General features: G+C 39.7%; 1 protein-coding gene across 1 annotated transcript in view; it reads right to left on the minus strand.

Moving 5' to 3' along the window:
• Positions 1-21,312, minus strand: part of DSCAM (DS cell adhesion molecule) — a gene marked incomplete at both ends in the record, with an annotated part of 453,784 nt that overhangs the window by 372,122 nt on the left and 60,350 nt on the right. Inside the window, 2 exons of the mRNA XM_084226422.1 lie at positions 12,992-13,138; positions 18,683-19,000. Coding sequence (XP_084082548.1) covers positions 12,992-13,138; positions 18,683-19,000 — 465 coding nt within the window. The remainder of the gene's footprint in view (positions 1-12,991; positions 13,139-18,682; positions 19,001-21,312) is intronic.

The following is a 21,312-nucleotide window of genomic DNA, read 5'->3' on the forward strand; positions in this document are numbered from 1 at the left end:
CCTTTTGAAAACACACAGAGCATCTCACAAGATCTTGTTGGGCTGCTGACATTTAGAGGGGTTTTCTTTTCCTCTCCCCTTCTATAAAACTGCTGAATGGCTGCTGTGACACAGCACACATTATCCCATCACTTCTTATTTATGGATGCACTTTGCCTTCCCAGCCCTGGATTTGCCTTTTAGCAGGTCATAAATGTGCATTTTGAAAAACAGATCAACTTTGCTTCTGTTGCTCTAATGGAATTTTTCCAAGAAAATTAATGTCTTATTTGTTTTCAGCACAAGGAGCTCATGATATCCAGCACACTTAGGAATTCAAAAAACATTTAAGCAGAACAAAAAGTATTCTGTAGATGATCAATCCCCTTATTCCTCTGGATTCTTCCCTAAGACTTCTCCATTTAAATACAATTTAAGTTTAGCTTTTTTTTATTTCCCAGTTTTCTTTTATTCCCATTGGTTTTTTCCTAACTTCTACACTGCATCCACAGCTGCTTCTACATTTTATTATTTTGCAGTACATTTCTAATTATATTTCAAATATAAATATATAAATGTATGTATTATATATTTATGTTATAAAAATAAACATATATAATATATTTTATATAATATATTTTATATAATATAATATATAATATATAATATATAATATATAATATATAATATATAATATATAATATATAATATATAATATATAATATATAATATATAATATATAATATATAATATATAATATTATTATATATGATAAAATTTTATATACAAATGCACCATAAATCAAAATATTTTCAATTCTGTTGCAGATACATATAAAAAATATCAGTGCTTATGGAAACTTTTGTAAAACTTTGTATTGAAAATTTATTTTGCAGAAATATTTTGATTTTAGAAGACACTGAATATAATGAGCATTTCTTTAATTGAAAAAATATATATAGTTTCATTATTTTTTCAAATCTGCAAAATATTTGCACATTTAAGAGATGAGTTTTAATACTGTCTAGTTGTGTATACGCATATGACATTTTTTTTGGCATTTCAGTTCATTTTTCCTTCTTCATATCAGAAATACTTTTCAGTTTTTAAACAAATACATTTTAGTCAGTGTTCTGTGAAAAAGAGTTTCAAATTGGGTGGGAAAATGGAGTACATGGAAGGATTGTCAGTTCTCAGTACAGAAACTGCATTCTTGGAGGCACAAAACAAATGTGAGTCTGAAAGAACAGAAGGAAATATTTCTTCCATCATTATCACTCAGGTATTGCCTGGAGGATCAGTGGCAAGACAAATATCAGAAGAAAAAAGATTTTACTTTCCTATGGTTTATGTCTCTCTAAAGAATAAAATGTGGGTTTACTAAACAATGGTATTTAACCAGCAGGATGTTTTACAAAAGGAGAGAAAAAAAATAAAATCTCTGCCCCCTCTAAAAAATTATAATCTATTTGTCTCTTTGTTAGTGCAAAAATTTAAAAAATCACCTCCACAGCTTTACTGCAATGTATTTTCTGAGTGTGTCAGGAATTTGATTCTCTGTTTTAATGGAGAAGGAGGGAAAAACCTTTAGGGGAAGAAAAAAAATTCCCTAGGCATGCAATTGAAAAACAAGAGTGCTGTATGTCAGCTGGAATATGTAATCCCCAAACAGAGCCTGCCCTGACCTTCCACAAGTAGCAGGGCAATTGTTCTTGGGGATTTTATGAATATCAGTGTCTATTTGCAAAGAAAGCCCTGGATGAAAAAGGAAAATGAATTTGAATTTGCAGTGAGAGTGAGCATCCAGTACTGGGCTGCACCCCAGCTGGAAGAGAGCCAGCACTGATCCCCGGGCAGGGAGCCAAGGAGGCATCCTTGGCATGGTGCAGGACCAAGTTCTGCAGCTGGAGAGCTGAGCTGGGCACAGAGGAGGGACCTCTGCATCATCTGCAGCAGAAACAAAGATTTAAAGATGCCAAGGTGTTCATTTCCCCATCCTCTCCTGCTGCCAGCCCAGAAGCTGCAGCAGTAAAACACTCGAGTTTTGCATGGGGAAGTTAAAGAGAACAATCCCTCCAGGGCCCTGCAATGAGAGAAAAATCCTTTGGAGGAGGAGGAGGAGGAGAGAATGGAACTGAAGTTCAAAGCTGAAACCACAGAGATACCCACGGGATGCACCTCTGAATTCTCAGTTCCACACATCCTCCCAAGCACATCCCAGGGTCAAACTGCTCCCTCGAGCTGCCCTTTTAGTTCCCCATGGCTGCATCCCAGCTTCAGGAAGCAGGCTGTGGAGCATCCCCCCTTGGCAGGGCGTTCAGTGGCCACATCTGCCTGTGAGGCAGAGCTGGCCATCACCCAGGGAGGAAGAGCTGGCCCAGGGCTCCTTCCCCAGCCCTGCTGCTGCAGAAGGCCTCCCAAGGATGTCCCCTCACCTGCAGCACTGGCATGAATTTTTAACTCCTCTGTTCACCCAGGCAGCAGTGGATTTCAGTCCAATTCACTGCACAAGATGTGCAATCCTGGAGGTGAAATCCGGGATTAATTCACACTGAGCGCACACAACGGTGAGAAAAGTGACAGCGCAGACAGAGAGGAAGAAAAAGGGGAATTTCTGTCATCAAAACCAAATTGGTTACTTTAAAATGAACAGTGAGTAATCCATGAAGGTACCCAAATAAACACAGAGCCTTTCAGATGGCAGCAGGGAAAGGAAAACCTGCAGGCACAGGAAAGGACACAATGAGGTAGGAGAGAATACGTTGCCACAGACATATACCTACAGCCTTCATTTCATGCACCCATAATTCTCCCTGGCAGCTGCATGATTAATTCAAAGATTTATTGATTTTTTTTTGCCTTGCTCAATCCTGTTGACCTGCTTTTGTTGACAGGTCTCTGTGGATCACACTCCTCTGGCAGCTGAAAGCATTGGCATCACGTTGGTCTCCAATGGCCCACAGGAAACATTTCAACTCATTCAACACCACCAGTGCTCGAGTGCATGGCAAGAATGGGCAGGACTTATTTTAAACCAAAAAAAAAAACATGAAAAAATAAACTGGTAGGCTATTCTTGCTGTGAAAAATATCTGTAATTGCAATATAATGCAATTTTGGTGGTGGTAGAGAATGTCTAAACTGTTTAATCCTTTTCTCTATTCTCATTCTTACATAAAATTCACTGGTTTTAAGTTTTCTAGGTATTTTTGGCAACTGCTCACAACATAAAATGTTTAGATTTTGCATCTACTGCCTTTCTGCATCAGGACAGAGCATCTGCCCCAGCACAGCTTGAGCTCACACAGCAGATCACAGGCTTTAAATTTCACTTGATTCTGACTAAAAGGTCACCTGGCCTCCATCATAACCTTCCTTCCTCCAAAGGGAAAACACACATGCAATTAAAATGTGGCTTTACAGATCAGCAGCCCAGGTACAGCACTGATGTCACAGCAAATGAAACAAAGCCCTACCAGATAGGCACCTCCAATTCCTCCTAATGAGTCATTCTTCTAATGAGCCTCTCAATTAAAATTGGACTCTTAACAGGGAGGGCAAACCAAATGAGCATCGTGTGAGCGTCTACAGCCCTAAAAAAAATGTGGATTTATCAACTTAGCAGCACTGTGCTCCACAATGATGCTTTAATTGAAAACAGTTACCTGGTACAACACACAACAATAGAATATTCTGTTTCTGGTTGTTTGGGTTTTTTTCCCAGATGTCACCTGTAGATATCTCTTTGGATGTATTAAAAATAACCTGAAAACCACTGCTGGTGGCAGTTTTGCCATTCTGCTCCCCTCAGAGTGCAGCTAAACCACGTCCACAGGCAGAAAGGATCCCCAGTGGCGAGGCACAGGCTCATTAAAATGAATCTCATGCATCAATTTTGTCCCCTCACATCAAAGCTGTCACAGCTCGTTGGTGTTTGCTCAGGTTAGGCTGGGTTTTGATGGGAAACCTCGAGCACACAGCGCTTAGTGTGGTCACCTACTTATCCACTGCTGCTCAGCAAGGTGACAAGATCACAAGCTCCTGGCAGGGGAGATTTATGAGGAAGAAAACAACACTACAATCGCTATTTCAAAAAGCAAAAATGAAAATAAATCATAAAACTGGACCTAAAAGCAGCACACTGATTCATCAAAGCACGTCCCTGCTTGTAGAATTTTGATACCAAATCTGACAGCGCTGAGCTTTGCTGTCTATAAAATCAGACACCCCCACCCCAAATCATGCAATTAAACCAAAGAGATTAAAATATTGCCTTAAGTATTCAAGAAAATATCTATGAACCAAAAAAACTGCCTGAAGAACGGTGAAATAACAGCAAAGACAAAATGGAAGAATGCTGAGTGAGCACCTGGGAAGGTTAGCAGTCAGCCTGCTCTTATTTCACTTTAATAAAGAGTTGGTAAACATCAAGTTCATTTAAATGCAAGCCATATTTATTTGAAGGCTCTTCAAGCCCCAGAGAGAATTAATATTACAGAAACCACGAGGGCTGGAAAAAGCTGGCCAGGTGATAAAATGGGTTTCACCCAGGAAAATGAAAGAAATTTCAAGCGCATCTGGAGAGAAAATAATGTGACACAGATATTTCCAGTGAAAGACTAACTGTGTCACTGAATTCAGCCATGCTGAAAGAAACCTCTTCATGACTGGCAACATCAATAACAAGGTGGTAAAACAGAACAGTTTGGGCATCAGATTGGATAAAGTTATGCATGGTCCAACAGAGCCTCAGGCCCATGGAGAGATGTGATAAGTGCCCATATATGTGTGTGTGTATATATATGTATATGTATACACACACTGATGGATACAGAGATGGAAAGACAGAGAAGGGCATAAATCATTAAAAAAATAAGTATTTGAAGCATTTACCCAGAAGCAGATTTGAAATCCTCTCTCTCTGTTTAATTCTCAAGAAGGCAAAAGTAATTCTAAGGAGAACCTGACTCCAATCAAGTCTTTTACATGCTTTAATTTAAGTAGAGAGGAAATAAATTAAAGAGTTGAGGCAAAAAAATTGAGAAAGAGGATTCAGGGGTTGTTGGGTTTGGGTTTTTTATTTTGGTTTGTTTTAAAGTGAGAAGAGGGAAAGAGTCCCTTCCATTGATGGAAATAAAGGGCTGCCCAAAACTCAGCAGCAACAGAGGGGAAAGAAAAATTATGATACACTTTTCTGTTAGACATGCTTTGTTACTGAAATGTCACAGCTCCTATTTGTGAATCCCATTAGAATTAAAATTGCTGGGTATGGTGAGACAGACCAAATTTTGACTTTCTGGATTTTAACCACCACAACACCCCACTCAGAGATATTTTTCTCCTCCATCTCTCACAAACAGCCACCATTGTTCCCTGCCCTCAGACCAGCCAAAATGTCCAGTCACACTGAGGAAAATCCATGAGTTCCCTCTACAAGGAAATACCAGTCTACCAGTCTCTGCGATGTCAACACCTGCATTTCACTTCCCTGTGCTGAGTAAATGATCAGAAACCCCTCCTGTGCTACAACCACGTTGCTCACCTTCCTCTGTGCTACCAAAAAGTGATTTTTTGACATGTGGATCAGATGCTTTCCATTTTCATCCCCTCAACTGGCTCCCAGCTCCTGATTCACATCAGGCTGTTGAAATCCTTGCATCCAGTGCTACCCATCCCAGAGAAATAACTTTAAAATTATTCACTTGATCAAAATATTTCAATGTAATGGAATAGGAAACAAAAATGGAGCCCAGAGAAGAGAGGAATGCTTTAGGTTGGAAAAGACCTCTCAGATTACTGAGTCCAACCTTAAATCCATCTCCCTAAGTACCACATTCAGGTGTGTTTTCAGCACTTCCAGGGGTGGCAATTCCACCACTTCCCTGAGCAGTGTGTTCTGACCACCCTCCCAGTGAAAAAATTTTTCCCAATACCCAACCTAAACCTCTCCTGGCACATCTTGAGGCCATTTCTTCTTGTCCTATTGCTTGTTACTTATAATTTCCTTCAGAGAACTGTTTGAAGTACATGGCCTCACTCAATTAGAATTTTAGTTCATCAGACAGAGGAAAGTGTGAAAATTGTTTGCACAAGCAGGAAGTGCTAATTTTTTACCATCTCCACTTTCTGGTGCTATAAGATATTGTCCTCTTAAGAGAGCAGAGCTCTCAGGAAAAACGTGGAAAACTGCACATTTCTTAAATAATGCAGTAAATAATTTTTTCCTAGGTCCCTCAGGAAAACAACCTTGCTGCAAGAGAAAGTGAGGAAGCAATACATTGTCTTCAGAGATGGGCAAGTGCACTTTAGGAAGCTCAGAAAACACATTACTGTAACAGCAAACCTGCAGCCTGACCTGAGTGTGGCTGAATGCTGCTCCCATCAGCTTTCCAGGGAGTGAGGGAAGTTCAGCACAGGGAGAGATTTGCCTGCTGTACTTCCTGAGTGCTGATACAACTCTGAAGAGAAGAATTAAACCTCACTGACATGTTTTTGGTAGAAGGTAGTTTTTCACGCAGATTTATTAAAATTTTATATATGTTGCTAATATTTAATCATAAAAAATTAATCTTCATCTCACTCCACCTGGAACCAGAAGAAATCTTTGCATGTAGAGCATTCAGGGACATAGGTTAAATATATGTTGAATGCTGGGGTTTTGGCAGCTGTGGTTAAGCACTGACATCAAAGCAAAGCCAGAACCATCACTGCTCATCTTTACTAGACCCAGCCTCAGTCAAATGGCTGGACTTAATCCCTGTGGTCATCAACAACAATCTAATTCTGATCAGGAATTCAGGACCTCACACAGGACCAGTTTTTTCTTACACTATGTACAAACCTCGTGGCGGACAAACCAGCCCTGTGCAAACTGAGCCCTTGCTGTCATCTCCAAAGCCCAGCAGAGCCCAAAGCTGCAGTGCTGTGTTTCAGATGTCCCCACGTGAGAACTCCTGGCAAACTCTGGCTGCTGACTGCCAACCAGAGCAGCTCAGAAAAGCCCTTTGTGCAGAGAGGATCCAAGAGCCCCCGAGCCTTTAAAAGACAATACTTGAGGAACTGTGTGTAAATAAATAATGCCATTCATTAGGCCAAATGTAGGTCAGTGTACATCAGTGACACTCCTCAAGCTGTGGTCCAGTGTGACTAATTCCTGGCTGATGGGAAGGAGGCTGGCTGGAAGGCTCATCACTTGTCACCAGCATGTCAATCACAGGGTTCCTTCAGAGAACCATGTTCCATCCATGCTCACCCACCTTTCCTGCTGTTCTGCCAGTGCACACTCAAATATGCCATTGTGCACAGCTGCTGTTATCTGTCTCTCCCCTTTTCTACTTTTTTTTTTTTTTTAAGCAGTCACAGGCCATGTATAAATCACAGAGATTCTTGCATGGTGTGTCATTAGACAGGAAAATGGGAATTCAAAAAGGTCAGGGCACGAACTTACTCATGATCCTTCTCTTGGCACTGTTCAGAAACACAGAAAAACTCAAAATCCCTGGCAGTTAGGATCAGGAAAGGAGGCATTCCTAACAGAAATGCAGAGTGCAGTGACAGACCCAAGCTAATTCTTCAGGCTTTGTTTACATCCATTCCTCATTCTGCTCCTCTCTCTTTGCTGATCCCTGACACTGACCTTCACTTCCAGTAATCCCTTCTCCTACAACCACACCCATCCTTTGCTCTCCCCGGGACTAATTAAGACATGAGTGGGCTCTGCTCTGTGCTTTCACCTGGGCACAGCCCAATCAGCAGTGATTTCACTTTCCTTTCTAGTCCAGTTTACAGTTCAGTGTGTGAAGAAGAAATGAGCCAAGCACTTGACTCCCCTCTGCCTTGCAGTTTCTCAACAGGAGGAGAAGCACAATCTGTTCTGTGGCACTTTACTTTCCTATTGTCCCTTGGGTTTATTTATTTTTTTTAATTAATTTTTGGGATGTTATACAAAAAACTCAGCTTTGCTGAGCTGTTTGGTCCTGTAGGGCTTAGTCTGCTTTCAGTGGTCACAAGGTCAGCACAAAGCTGATTCCAAAATTCTCTTTTTTTTAGAAATAGTTTGTGAAGGAAAGCAGGAAGAGGGAAAGGAAGTTTGACCTTTGAGCAAGCTATGTGCAGCTATCCATCAGACATTCTAGGGTGATTGTAGGATGAACACAATGCTCTAGGCTGATTGGAGATTTTATGTTTAGTGCCATTAATGAAAGCATGTAGGATTTGGTTACAGGTACAAGAGCAAACTGCGCTGCCTTGCTCTCCCTATTGTAATTCAAATTAATTTCAGACGGTTTCAAGTTGACTAACAATGCAAAATTCTTCAGAAAAGAACGATTTTAGGAAAAGAGATCCTGTAGCTGTAGCTGCAGAGCTTGGTACAGCAGTTACCTGCACTTTGTGAGCCCCTTGAGACTTCTCAGAGTTACCATCAATCCTTAATTTTGCTGACACTTCAGAGCTTGTCAGACACCACTGCAAAGTCTGATTGTTAAACAGCTGTGTCCAGTGGAGAGAGATGAATATGCCATCTCACCATTGTTCCTCAAAATTGAGTTTTCCAGTATGAAAAGATTTCTCTGTATTTGCTGTGGGAGCTCAGTGTTTTCTGATTTTCCTCAAAATAGATTCATCCAAATAATTGTTTTTTAAATTATTTTTAAAATTTTTCTTGCTACCTTTGCCCCTAGAGGAGACCCTGTAAAAGCTTTTCACACTCAGGTTTGCTGTCATATCAGAAGAATAAATGTAGGAGCAAAACCCTAATTCTGGAACTGTTTCCTAACAGACAGACAAGCCCCTGCACACCTTTCCAGGCTGCACATGGAAACTTCACAGAAATTGATATTTCTGGCTCCAAACATGGGCACCTTCCCCTTTACTGAACATGGAGGGTGATTTATTGGGATACTCCTTGGAAAAGCTCTGGTAATAGGTCTTAATATGTTTCAACTCCCAATTACTTTACAATAACCTGGAGGCATGACATAAAATTGCAGCCAGGAAACAGAAGATGCTCTTGCCCAGCTGTATTTATTACACACTTGGATTACTGTGGACATCACTGTGCTCCCTGGAAACCAAATATACAGATAGGACCAGGATAGCACACTGTGGCAAGACCAAAATCATTGTACAGTTTAATAAAGGGACACCCTTCTAAAACTCTCTTTCTAAAAGGCAGGATAATTTTACCCTAGAAGAGGAAAAACATTGGGCATTTTTGGTTGTTTGTTTTTGTTAATATTACAAAAGAAAAGATGGAAGGAAGGAAGGAAGGAAGGAAGGAAGGAAGGAAGGAAGGAAGGAAGGAAGGAAGGAAGGAAGGAAGGAAGGAAGGAAGGAAGGAAGGAAGGAAGGAAGGAAGGAAGGAAGGAAGGAAGGAAGGAAGGAAGGAAGGAAGGAAGGAAGGAAGGAAGGAAGGAAGGAAGGAAGGAAGGAAGGAAGGAAGGAAGGAAGGAAGGAAGGAAGGAAGGAAGGAAGGAAGGAAGGAAGGAAGGAAGGAAGGAAGGAAGGAAGGAAGGAAGGAAGGAAGGAAAGTAGGGAAAAGGAGGGAAAAGGAGGGAAAAGGAAGGAAAAGGAAGGAAAAGAAAAAGAAAGAAAAAGAAAGAAAAAGAAATAAAGGATTTTGGTTCATCTTACATCTCCAGATCTCTCTATCCTCATAGTCAGAATGACAGGCAGATGAAATATTTACTCTAGGTTGTTTTTGGAAGAATTGCATTGGGGTTTAAGTCCTTCAAAAAAAAAAAAAAAGGCTTCTCTGGCTTCTGTTTGAAATGGTTGCATCATTTCAGTGGAAATGAAAAAATATCACAGAATGGTTTGGGTTGGAGGGGATCTGAAAGCTCTTCCAGTGCCACCCCTGCCATGGCAGGGACACCTCCCACTGTCCCAGGTGCTCCAGCCCCAGTGTCCAACCTGGCCTTGGGATCCTGGGGCAGCCCCAGCTGCTCTGGGAAATCTGTTCCAAGCCCTCACCACCCTCAGAGTAAAGAATTTCTCCCTAATATCCAGTCCAAACTTGCTCTCTGACAATTTGAAGCCATTCCCCTTTGTCCTGTCACTCCATCCCTTGTAAAAAGTCTCTCCCCATCTTTCCTGTCAGCTCCCTTCAGAAAATGTTCTTGTCTTTATCCTTGCTACTCACACACTTTCTTTTTCTCCTTGCTTTTCTTACTTTCCAAGTAAATACTACCTTTTTTCCCCACAAAAACCTTGTCCTCTTCAAACCATGTTAAGCATCACTCTCAAATATATTTATAACTATAATATATAATATATTATATATATTTTATATATATCATTATAACTCCTTTCCTTTTACAGTTGAGGTTTTCCCTCAAGCTGGCCCTCCTTTTTGAAGATGTTAATGAATAACCAACAAATCAGTTATTTAGAAGAAGAAAAAAAAAAAAAAAGAAGAAAATAAATGACAATTTGATATTTTCCAGTACTTAAGAGCTTCCAATATTTTCTTGTGTGCAAGAATCTGGTCTTGCACACTAAAAAATTACAATAAATGGGGTTTTTTATAGCATCTGTTCTAATGAACTATGTTTTGCTTTCATTTAAAATCTCAACTGCAGAATTGAGGGATTGTGAGATAACAAGAAACTTCCTAAAGTTTGTAATAGATTTTTAATGATTGTAGCCTTGTGAACCATTGTCAGAGGGTGCATTAAGGAAAAAAATAGATTTAGATCCAAGTAGTTAAATGCTATTACACAGTTTTATTCCCCCAAAATTTGGGATTAAAACCAATATAGGATGATAAAAAATAAATGATCTGTGAGTGGCAGCCATGATGTTTTGAAGGGTTGCCATATTTTTTCCCTAAAAAGGAGATCACAGAGACCTGGGTGTCCCCTACTCCTGTTTCCAAGGTCTAGATAGGATTAAGCCAGTCTCAGATATCACAGAGGTAGAAGAAACTCAGATTATGTCTTCTCAGCCTATGTTTCCAGAGAAAACACACATATTTTCTTATAACAGAGAATGAACAAGCTTAGGAAAAAAATTAAGGTTGTTAATCATGAAGAAATTAATGTTTTTTCCTCCAGCCAAGACTCACACCTACAGATGCACATGCACCACATAGCAGATTATTTGAAGATGAAGCAAAATAAACACATCCATCCATCCACTGTTGTGTTAAATAGTTGCAATCACAGTTTAGAGAACCTTAAGCATAATTCTTCATCAATATACACAGAATATTGGAAAGTTTGTGTTTTTTGCATTTAAATAAAGCTCTGACCTGTGTTGGCTGAAGTGCTGGTGAGTCCAGCAATTCAGGTATTCCAGACCTCTTTGTGCAAACACACCCAGCTGCAGTTGCTCAATGACAAAAAATTATGATATCAAAATCCAAGAGCATAAGAAGGAAGTGAATTTACCAAACTTACTTAGACTGTGCAACATAGAACAACTGATCATCAATTACATGGCTTTTAAATATCTACCAAATGCTTAGAAATTTCTTTGAATTGCAATTTTTGGAAAAAACATTTCAAAGTGATGTCAGGAGTCCATAAAACAGAGAGAAATTAAATCTATAATATAGAGACACAGTATTGCCATCAATGACACAATTTGTAAGAAAATAAAAATTATTAATATACTGAGGAGGTGTACAGAAACATTTCCACACGCTTGAGCATCATAAACACAAACATACTCCTAAGTAGACTCTGCAGACACATTTAACTCAAACTATTTTTTTCCCATTCTGCACAGCCCTGGAACAATACATTTCCAATTTCTGCACACATAAATCATTTGTATGTGTAACAACAGCTGCACTCTGCATTACATATAATTCAGATATGTACTATACTGAAAATATTTCTCCTACCTATTTGTTCTCCCATGAATTTCTTACAATATTTATGCTTTAAAATGTTAGATTTTCTTTGCCCAAATTCCTGAACAATGCCTCACATTTTCTCCCTCTGTCAGTAAATAGATTATAATGCACATAACTGCTTTAGTACAGATCTTTCCACTTCAATATGTTCAGCTTATGGCAGTGCTTAAGCCTCCACTGTTATCTGTGAAGATATTTGGGATTAAAATGCTCTGAAACTATAAATATTGATTACATACCTCATTTAAACATAACCAAACTAATTTAGACTCGGGATTTCTTCTAATCCATGAGTAACATCGCTACTAAAAACAATTACAACCGAGCACATGTTTATGACACTCAAATTTCCTTGGCATGCAGGAGCTCTTTATCAAAGTTAAAATGCAAACCCACTGCCACAGCACCCAAAAGCTGGTTTTATGTCTGGTATAAAACAAAAAACATATTATTTTCCCCTCAAGCAGGCTAGAAAAGCAGGGCTGTCTGAAGTCTTCATGTCACACACACGGAGTCACAGGGATGCAGCAATACTGAAGTGAAATACATCACTGGGAGGATGACAACCCACTCAGTTATAATTGAACCAAAGTAAACATCAGGCATTTGGGAGGGAGAAAAAAGAAATAGGAAACATCTCTGACACATTCATATTTTCTGAAAAATCCCTTCGCTCAGGATTTTTCTCCTGGGAAACTGAGAAGCCTCAGAGAAAAAGGAAAACATTATTTTCTCATCTGCTTCTCCTGTGTTGTGCTCATGTGGAATGTGTTTGGAGATTGTCCACCCACAGGTGAATGTTTCATTGGATTCTGGGGTGAGTTGTTTTCACTCTTTGGCCAATGGGGGCCAAGCTGTGTCAGGACTCTGGAGAGAGTCACAAGTTTTCATTATTATCTTTTTAGCCTTCTGTAAGTAGCCTGTTTGTATTTTTTAGTATAGTATAGTTTGGTATTCTTTAATTTAATATAGTATCATAAAATATAAATGACTTTAATATAATACAGTATCATAAAATAAATCTGACTCCATGTCCTTCTGAGAACATGGAGTCAGATCCACCACTCCTGCCTTCGTCAGGCACTGCACAAATACAACACATCTCTGCCATTGCCAGCTGGGAAAAACAAAATAAAAAGCCATAAGAGCCTACCTGAGACAAGCGAGACTGTGTCTTTCTCCCATGAGACAACAGTGATGTATGCCTCCACAGAGGAGGGGATAATGCACTTGAACACTGCTACATTGCCTCTCATGGCTTTCTGGTCCTCCACACGGACTGTATAGGGTTCCCGTAAAACTGCAGGGACAAGAGGAGCCTTTGTCACACAAATTGTTACAGAAATTGCAGCCCCACATCTCAGCCACTGCCTCAGCAAAGTGCCCCCAGGATCAGGCTGGCAGCTCTCATCTCAGTGAATGGCACACACACACAAGCTGGTACAAAAGCGTTCCTGTTGTTATAGGATACGGAATAAAACAATGCGGATACTGGAATTTTTAAGGTAAAAACACGGGTGTTTAATTTCTGACTTTAACATTTTTAGTGTTAGGAAAATTAATCCACAAACACCAGAGGTTTATGTCCAAAAAGGAGTCAGAGGAGTCCTTTGGCTTTATTCCAATAAAGGGGAGGCCATGGGGCATTCCCCTGGCGTCTCTCCAATTTCTGGAGGATGCAGCCTCCTTTTTATCCCAATTTCCTGGGCACATTTCCCTTCTCTCTTTCCCCATTGGCTGAGGAACTTGAGAGGTACAGACTTCTCAGAATGCCTGATACCAGAGATTTCCCAAAGATTTCCCTCTAATGTATAACCCTCCCTTTTAATTTTTAATTCTTACTGAATTTAGGGGTTTTTCTTCCCCGTCGTTTCTCTCATCTCAAATGCCTATTTTCGTTTATCAGCCAACCAAAAGTTTATTTGTAAAAGCAAGTCTCTTTTTCCATTCATCAATCAGTGGAATCCTTCCCATTGTTTCTTTTATCTCCCAGTGCTGGTTTTATCTACCAGCAGACACACAGCCTGTTTGTAAAGACAAATCCGCTACTCCTCTCAATAGGTTTTCCAAAGTGGATTGGAGGGTGACAGCCCTACCTCTCCAATAACACTGGACAAACTAACAGTTGATTAAACTTTTCTTTTTTCAGGAAAGAATGCAAAACAATAAGTATTTACAGAAAAGCACGTGAGAACGTTTGTTTCAAGAATGTAAACATCAGAAGGCTCAGAAGAACTTAAAAAACAAGACAACACATTCCCAGATTTTTTGTTTCCTCAAAATCTGCATCTCTTACTCTGTCTTCTTTCCTCACCTAATTCTGGGAGGCTCTGGTAGGACCTGCATATTTATGTGGGTAAATGGTGTTATGTTTCATGTTACTTGTGCAGTTTCCCCAGCCACATTTCCCTTCACAAAGGGTTTTGTGCTCTGTCAAAGAGCACAGAGGTACATGCAGGTGCTGTGTGTGAATTAGACATCCAGAGGGGAGAAGGGAAGGTCAGTGTCATTCAGGATTTTGAAGAAGTCAGAACCAAAGGAGAAAATCGATGGAGGTGACAGAGAGGAAAAAAGAAATGTGTATCAGGAACACAGAGAAATGAGAGTGAGAGGAGAGCTACATTTGATTGACCAGTCCTGAAAGAGATCAGTAAATGGAAAAAAAACAAACCAGGAACAAAGCCACAACTGTATTTTTAAAAAACATGTTATAATAAAATCCAACATGATTCAAAAAATGTTTAGAATCAGCATAGTATTTGTCTTGAGACTGAAATAATTAATATAATGGGAAAAGAGAAAAGAGAACAACTTTATAGACAAGGTGGATAAAAGCACAACTGGAAAAATCATTCCCACCACACCAAACTGATAATGTTGGGATGAGATGAAGTTGCACTGGGTAGGAGAGCGGAAAGAAGGCAAATCCTGAAATAATTCCATGAAGAGTGAGGGATGAGCATTTCTGTGAGCAAGAGTTCATGGAGAAGGTGGCAGAGCAGAGAAGAGAGAGATGTTTTCTACAGCAAGTGAAAGGGTGAGACAGGACAGACAAACACAACAAAGATTCTCCATGGAAACACAAGGTCAAGGTGCAAAAAAAGGAATCACCACAGCCAAAACAAACCATTTCAATGAGAACAGGGATGAGTGCACTGGAAATTTCAGTGTGCCTGAGACCTGCATCTGCCTGAGAGTAAAAGTTATTGGGAAGAACAACAATGCTGAGCTGCCACATCGCAGGGACGTTTCTTGCCCACATTTCCTGTCCACAAGCAGACGAAGCTCTTATACAAATATATTTAGCCCCACTGATTCCAGCTGAAAAGTCGGCAAATTCTTTTCAGAGTTTAAAAAAGTGATTCTAAACACCAGCAGCGCTGGAATTTCCAAATGTCTGCCCCACTTATGGTGCATTTAAAGAAAAAAAATGGCAGAGTAATGAAATGTAACCGCAGTCTTCAAAATGTAAACAGCATCAAATTTTCAGGTCCATTGTTACCACTGCAAAAAGTAAGATTGAAGTTCTCCATCCCAAAAATTGCTATAACAATATAACTTATAGAAGCCCTAACCAAAAATAAGTAAGTTTAATTAAAACTGAAATATCTTTTTTAAAAGGAAAAAAATTATCCATTTTCTATTACAAGATAGACACTGCTGGTTTTTAAAAGGCAATCATTGATTGCTAATCAAAGGTGAGGATTGTTAACCCTGTTATGACTGTTCAAGTGATACTATGAGCACCTTTAATGCCGTGACTTTTGGCTGCCCTGTGGTGAAGCAGTTCCCTCTCCTTGTCCTACACCCAAGGAATGGCCCATGGATGAGGCTGGTTTGTGTCTGTGCTCTTGCTCCAGCCACCATTCCCAGGAAAGGCCTGTTCAGCAGCAATATCCCAACTCACTGCTGAAGGTGTTTGCACTTTTCAGAGCACTTGGCTGTAACTTTGATTTTTTTCAGCTTTCTGATGTTTACACTCTTGTAACAATTTTTTTTACACATTTTATGTAAATAACTCATTGTTTTGCATTCTTTTATGGAAGAAGAGAAATTTGATGGACTCTTGGTTTGTCCAGTGTCACTGGAGAGGCGGCACTGTCACCCTCCAATCCACTGTCACTTTTAGAAATCTATAAATGTTGGAGTCAGAAATTAAAAAGTGCTTTTTACCTTAAAGGAAGCAGCATGACTGTGTTGTGTTATTTCATGTCCTATAGTGACACTTGGCCGCTTTGAAAATCTGCCCAACTGATTTTGTCAATAAAATCCTACACAGAAAAAATGTGGGGCACAAAAACTGGAAAGAAGTTTATTCATTTCCTTGCTTAAAAAAAATTTACATTATTGTGATTTACGAGGCTCCTCAGCTATTTCCAGATCACAGTTTTGACAGTTTCCATGAATAAATTGCTGATTTTTACTTTTTCTATTATTTTTTTTTTAAATCCCAAGTCCCCAGGTCATTAATTTCTATGAGAATGTCAGCCTTTGCTAAAGAAAAGAAAAAAAAGTAGACTCTTCACTGCCATGATTGCACAAGAGAGCTTGAATATAAAATGGAGACTTTTACTCCCATGTGGGACTGGTATGGAAGAGGATTAGATTTGGGTGTCCAGGTTGGGGGTTATGATTTTTTGAGAGGAGTTTGGGAATATTTGTTGCACTATATCCCAAATTACATGCAAAACCACAATTACAATTGCTGCCCATATTCCTGGGAAAAGGGGTAAATGAGCTCCAGACTTTCTCAAGGTAACTTTGAGAATGTGCAGAACCATATTAGTCTTTGAGCTATGACCAGATTATCCACTGATTTCTTCTGTATTTTTAGGAAACCAATTGCTGTTGGACTGCAACTGGAAGCAGGAAATTAGAAAAAAAACCCCAAAAAACCTCAAAACCATGTTATTCATGCCAGCCTGAAATAGTTTTTAGATTTCACTTGAACAGAAATAATTTGCAAGCACCACATAAAGAAATGGAATTTCTAATTTCAAATATGAGCAACCCAGGGTTTATCATCTGAGCATAAAATGCACTTGACTGCCATGCACAGAAGATTCTCCAAATTGTGTTTTCCTGTGATTGAGGGGTTTCACAGCCCTTGGAAAAGATGCTCACTGATAGCTGTGGCCTGCCATCAGGCACAGGGACAGCTCTGACACAGCATTAGCTCATGTGAAGGAAGGGAACTCGTTATCCAAACCTCCAATTAACTGAGAAATTGAGTTAAATTGGGAAATTAATGGAAGTGGGGTAAAAGGTTACAAAAGGAAAGAAAAGGAGTTAACAACTCCTTTTTTTTTGGCAAAATAAAAAGAGTTGTTAACTTGTGAGCCAAGCACCTACACTACCAAGAGCAAAGTCCTTTTCCAAGGTCCTTTTTTTGTTTGCAAGGTTCATTTCTCAAGCAGTGGGAGAAATGTTTTGGATTTCGATGGATGAATGTTTGACACCTAAAGGAACACCAGCTCAGAGCCTTAGCCAGCAACACTGCAAGGTTTAGCTTTCTTTGTGTCACCACATTAGTTTATCTAAGAAATGTAAAAACTGGAAAGCAATCCTGGAAAAAAGTACTGCCCAAAAGATATTTAAAATGGAGACACAGTAACAAATCCAGAAGAGACAAAAAAAAAAAACCCCATTATGTTGTCTCTAAATATAATTCTACCAGACAACTTGCCCTCAAATCCATGACAGTAAAACCAAAACCTCAAAAAACAGAAAGGAGTTTCAAACATAAAGTTGGTTACAATGTGTTCATATGAATCTTTGATTTTCAAGTTGTTTTTTTTTATGGACAACTAAATAATTTCATAGGAAGCATAGAACATCATAGAACTCCCCATATATGTAACATGATAACTTGCTTCTACTGGAGGCTTCTTGTGCAAGAAAACCCACTTTCCTAGACTAAAATTTTAATGAGACATGAATTTTATGGAAACCTGGGTTTTATTCTTGCTTCCCAGCTGCCTACAAACTACAGATCTCTGAATGTTAACTTATTGTTAAGAAGAGAGTGCATTTTATTATTTAAAAAGAAAGTCTTAGGCAAATGCTAACTCTTCACAGTTTGGTTTTTTTTTTCCCATGTGAACCTCCTGTGAAGACAAATCTCTAGAGGAAAGGTTGTTCTCTTCTGAGAAAAGCCAAGCATAGCTCCACCAAAAACAAAGAGCTTCCAAAGATTTGCACTTTCAAGGGTCAGCTCCCAGACTATTTTTTGTTTGTTTGTTTGAATATTTTAATTAAGTGAAGCAGATAGACCAAAGTCTTCAAAAGCTGTGTAATTGTGTGTTTGTGTGTTTTAACAAAAGGCCTGATTTTGATCCCTCTGTAATTCCCCACTGGCTGACCCAGTCAGTACAGAAAACAGATGCAAATCCTGCTCATTTGCATGTTTTAGCTTAAAGAGAAAGCACTGCTTGTGGGCCCACATCAGCTTCTGAATCATTGCAGGGGACACAAATTTCTCTCTCAAAACAGAACACAGGTGACCACAAACAAATGAAGAGAGCTGTGATTTTAGGCCAATCATCCTCTCCTCTTCCAGCCCATGTACAAAATCCATCTTCTTCCCATACAGTTCTTTAATGTGCAAGCATGGTTTGATTATTGATTTGATTATCAGCTCGTTTCTCCTCATATTTGTGCTCAACTGGTCTTTGGAAAGCTAACTTTTCAGCACCAAAATATGAGAGGAGAGGATTCATTATATTACTTAGAGTTTAGAGGTTACACTTCTGGCCAACCTCCCTTGACTGATATCTGCTGCTACTCTTTGAAACACCCAAATTCCCTCAATCCTGTGTGAACCCAAAAAAAAGATTCAACTTACCAGCCTTAATGTGAACATCCTGACTCCTGATTTTCCCTGAAGGATTTTCAGCTGTGCAATAGTAAGTGTTATCATGGATTAAGTTATTAAAGCTTGAAGGAGGGAAGGGGAAAATTTGGAGAGTGCCATTGGGGTGGACGTGGCGGATCCCTGGGACATCGTAGATCTCCTCGCCCGTCGCTAGGTACCATCTGAGCGTCACCGGGGGGATCCCCGCTGCTGGACAGGGGACCAGGGTCCCTGTGGTGCTAGCAAACACTACCTCTTGCAGAGATGCATTGACAAAATAGAGACTGGCGTGTAGCTCTTCACTGAAAACTGCAAGACAAAAGGAAGAATAAAAAGAACAGACCTTAAAAACCTGAGGGATTGCAGCAGCGCGCGGCGCGATTCGACAGCGACACCGAGTCGAACGCGGCGCCCAGGGAAGGTAATCAAAGCTAATCTGGATGCTGATGGCAGCTCTAATAAAATAAATAAATAAAACAATGAAATGTTTCTTGTCTTCAAAGAAAATACCGCCAGGTTGAACAAAGTAAGTGGTTTGCACCCGAAAGTAAAATGAGAAACTCCTTTTGGTGTTTTGGATACAGATCTGTTCACTTCTGCACTTGCTGAGGCAGCACTCCTCATACAGCCTAATCTATCAGTAATCTGCCTTGATGAAATTTCCAGAGACTAAATTTCTGCCTGGAACACAGACAGGTTCTGTTAGCATCCCTAAATTTATTATTACAGCCATGGCAAAAATTATTTATAAAGTTATAAAAAGAACTGAGCAAACAGTGAAAAAAAAAATTCCCATAACTCCTTTATAGTAACACATGTCTATACTTAATACAGATCCAGCTTAGTAAATGCTTTATGTCATTTGGTCAGGTCTTTCTAGCAAAGACCTCCAAACCCAGGTGCCTGTGATAATCTTGGTTCTGCCATCCATGTGACTCCATGGAATCCTACTCCAGCCCTAAACTGAAGAATCTGTATCACTGAAAGAGCCTGTATTAGTCAGAGCACCAGATTAATCACTTCTGCCATGGTCTATTCAGCTCTCACTGGAGGGATTGAAGTCTCCAGGTGGTTTAAAGGTCCCCCCACATTTTCTCTCAAGTACCTTCCTATCCTCTGTTGGAGAGCAGATAAGCCTAACACATGATTTTTGTTTCCCAGTAAATGGTAGGATATATTCCAATATCACCAATCTGATTTGTATTTGCATATAGAGCCCACTTGTAAAAACAAATTGGTCAGTTTTGCATGACACAGACAGACACTTGGATGTTCCACTCTATCTTGAATGCAGTAGATTCTGACAGGATTTCCTAAAGCAAGGCTGGTAAGGGATCAGTTTTTGAAAAGGTGACCCTACTGGAGGAGATGCCAGTGAGCAGTGATAAGGCAGATTTCAGGGCAGCCTTCATTTGCACAAGATGGATTCTTTCATCCTGCAGAAAGAACTTGCAATCCCAATGCTAAGCCACGAGCTCTCCTGTCTAACTCTGCCACTGCGTTATATGATAGTTTGGAGCACAAAATAGACTCTTTTTTCCTTCTCTCTGTAGATAATTTGAAAAGATGCAAGGTGGGAAGGTGTTTATTCTAAATATCAATCAGGAGAGACTCAAAAGAGAGCTCTGGGAATCCCTGGAAATTAAAAAAAAAGAGAGAGACACCCTCTCCAATAGGGAAAGATGCCTGGCATGCAGGAGACAGATAAATGAGTGGCACAGAGAAAGCTGAAAGGCACTTGGAGCTTCAGAAAGGAGAAATTTCAACTGTGGAGCTGAGTTCCTGCATTTAGATGAGGCAGGTGCCAGCACAGAATAAATCCCCTACAAGAGAAATTCCACCTAGTGGGTGCAATCCCAAGGGGAACTCAGGCATCTGGAAAGCAAAAATAGGCACAATAGGACTAAACACAGGAAGAAGCTGAATCCTCATTCAGAAGGAGTGAATAAGATGGTGCCACTTTTACATAATTAGATTTCTAATTATAGTTGTACTTTGAAGCACAGAACAGTATTGTTGGTAACATAATAGAGAACTGGGAAGAAAAAAAAACAATTTAGCATTGTTCATCTGCTGTACAAGCTTTTCTCTGCAAATACAAATGAAACAATCAACAGGGCATTTAAATTTCCATTGGCCAACAAGACATTCACGTGGAAGTAATAAACACAGTTCACATTTGCCAGCTTTTATTATGCTGTGCTTCTTAGCAGATATTCAAGCAAATCCAGTAGATTTCCTGGCCAAGAACAAAGAGGTAAACACCAAATTATGAATGCCATAAAAACAGAGAATATCAGAACTCTGCTTGACACTTCCACAGAATCTAACTTCCCAAGCAAACACAGCACAGCTGAACTAGAGACTCACACTAGCAGCACATAACAATGAATTTTTCCAGCTGCTTTGTATCCCCTGTAGAAGCTTTCCCTACTTTTGACAAACTTTGCATCCATCAGCCAGTACAATAGTGCTTCATTTTAAACCAGCATCTGCTACACATTCATCCTAGTGGCAGCCACAAACACACCAAGATCCCTGGAAAATAATCACAGTGCTGTAATACACACACTTATACACAGTGCTGACAGCCCAGATGCTTTTTGTGGTGGAATTCACTG

The sequence above is a fragment of the Fringilla coelebs genome, assembly GCF_963513975.1.
Source record: "Fringilla coelebs genome assembly, chromosome: 2".
Taxonomy (NCBI): Eukaryota; Metazoa; Chordata; class Aves; order Passeriformes; family Fringillidae; genus Fringilla; species Fringilla coelebs.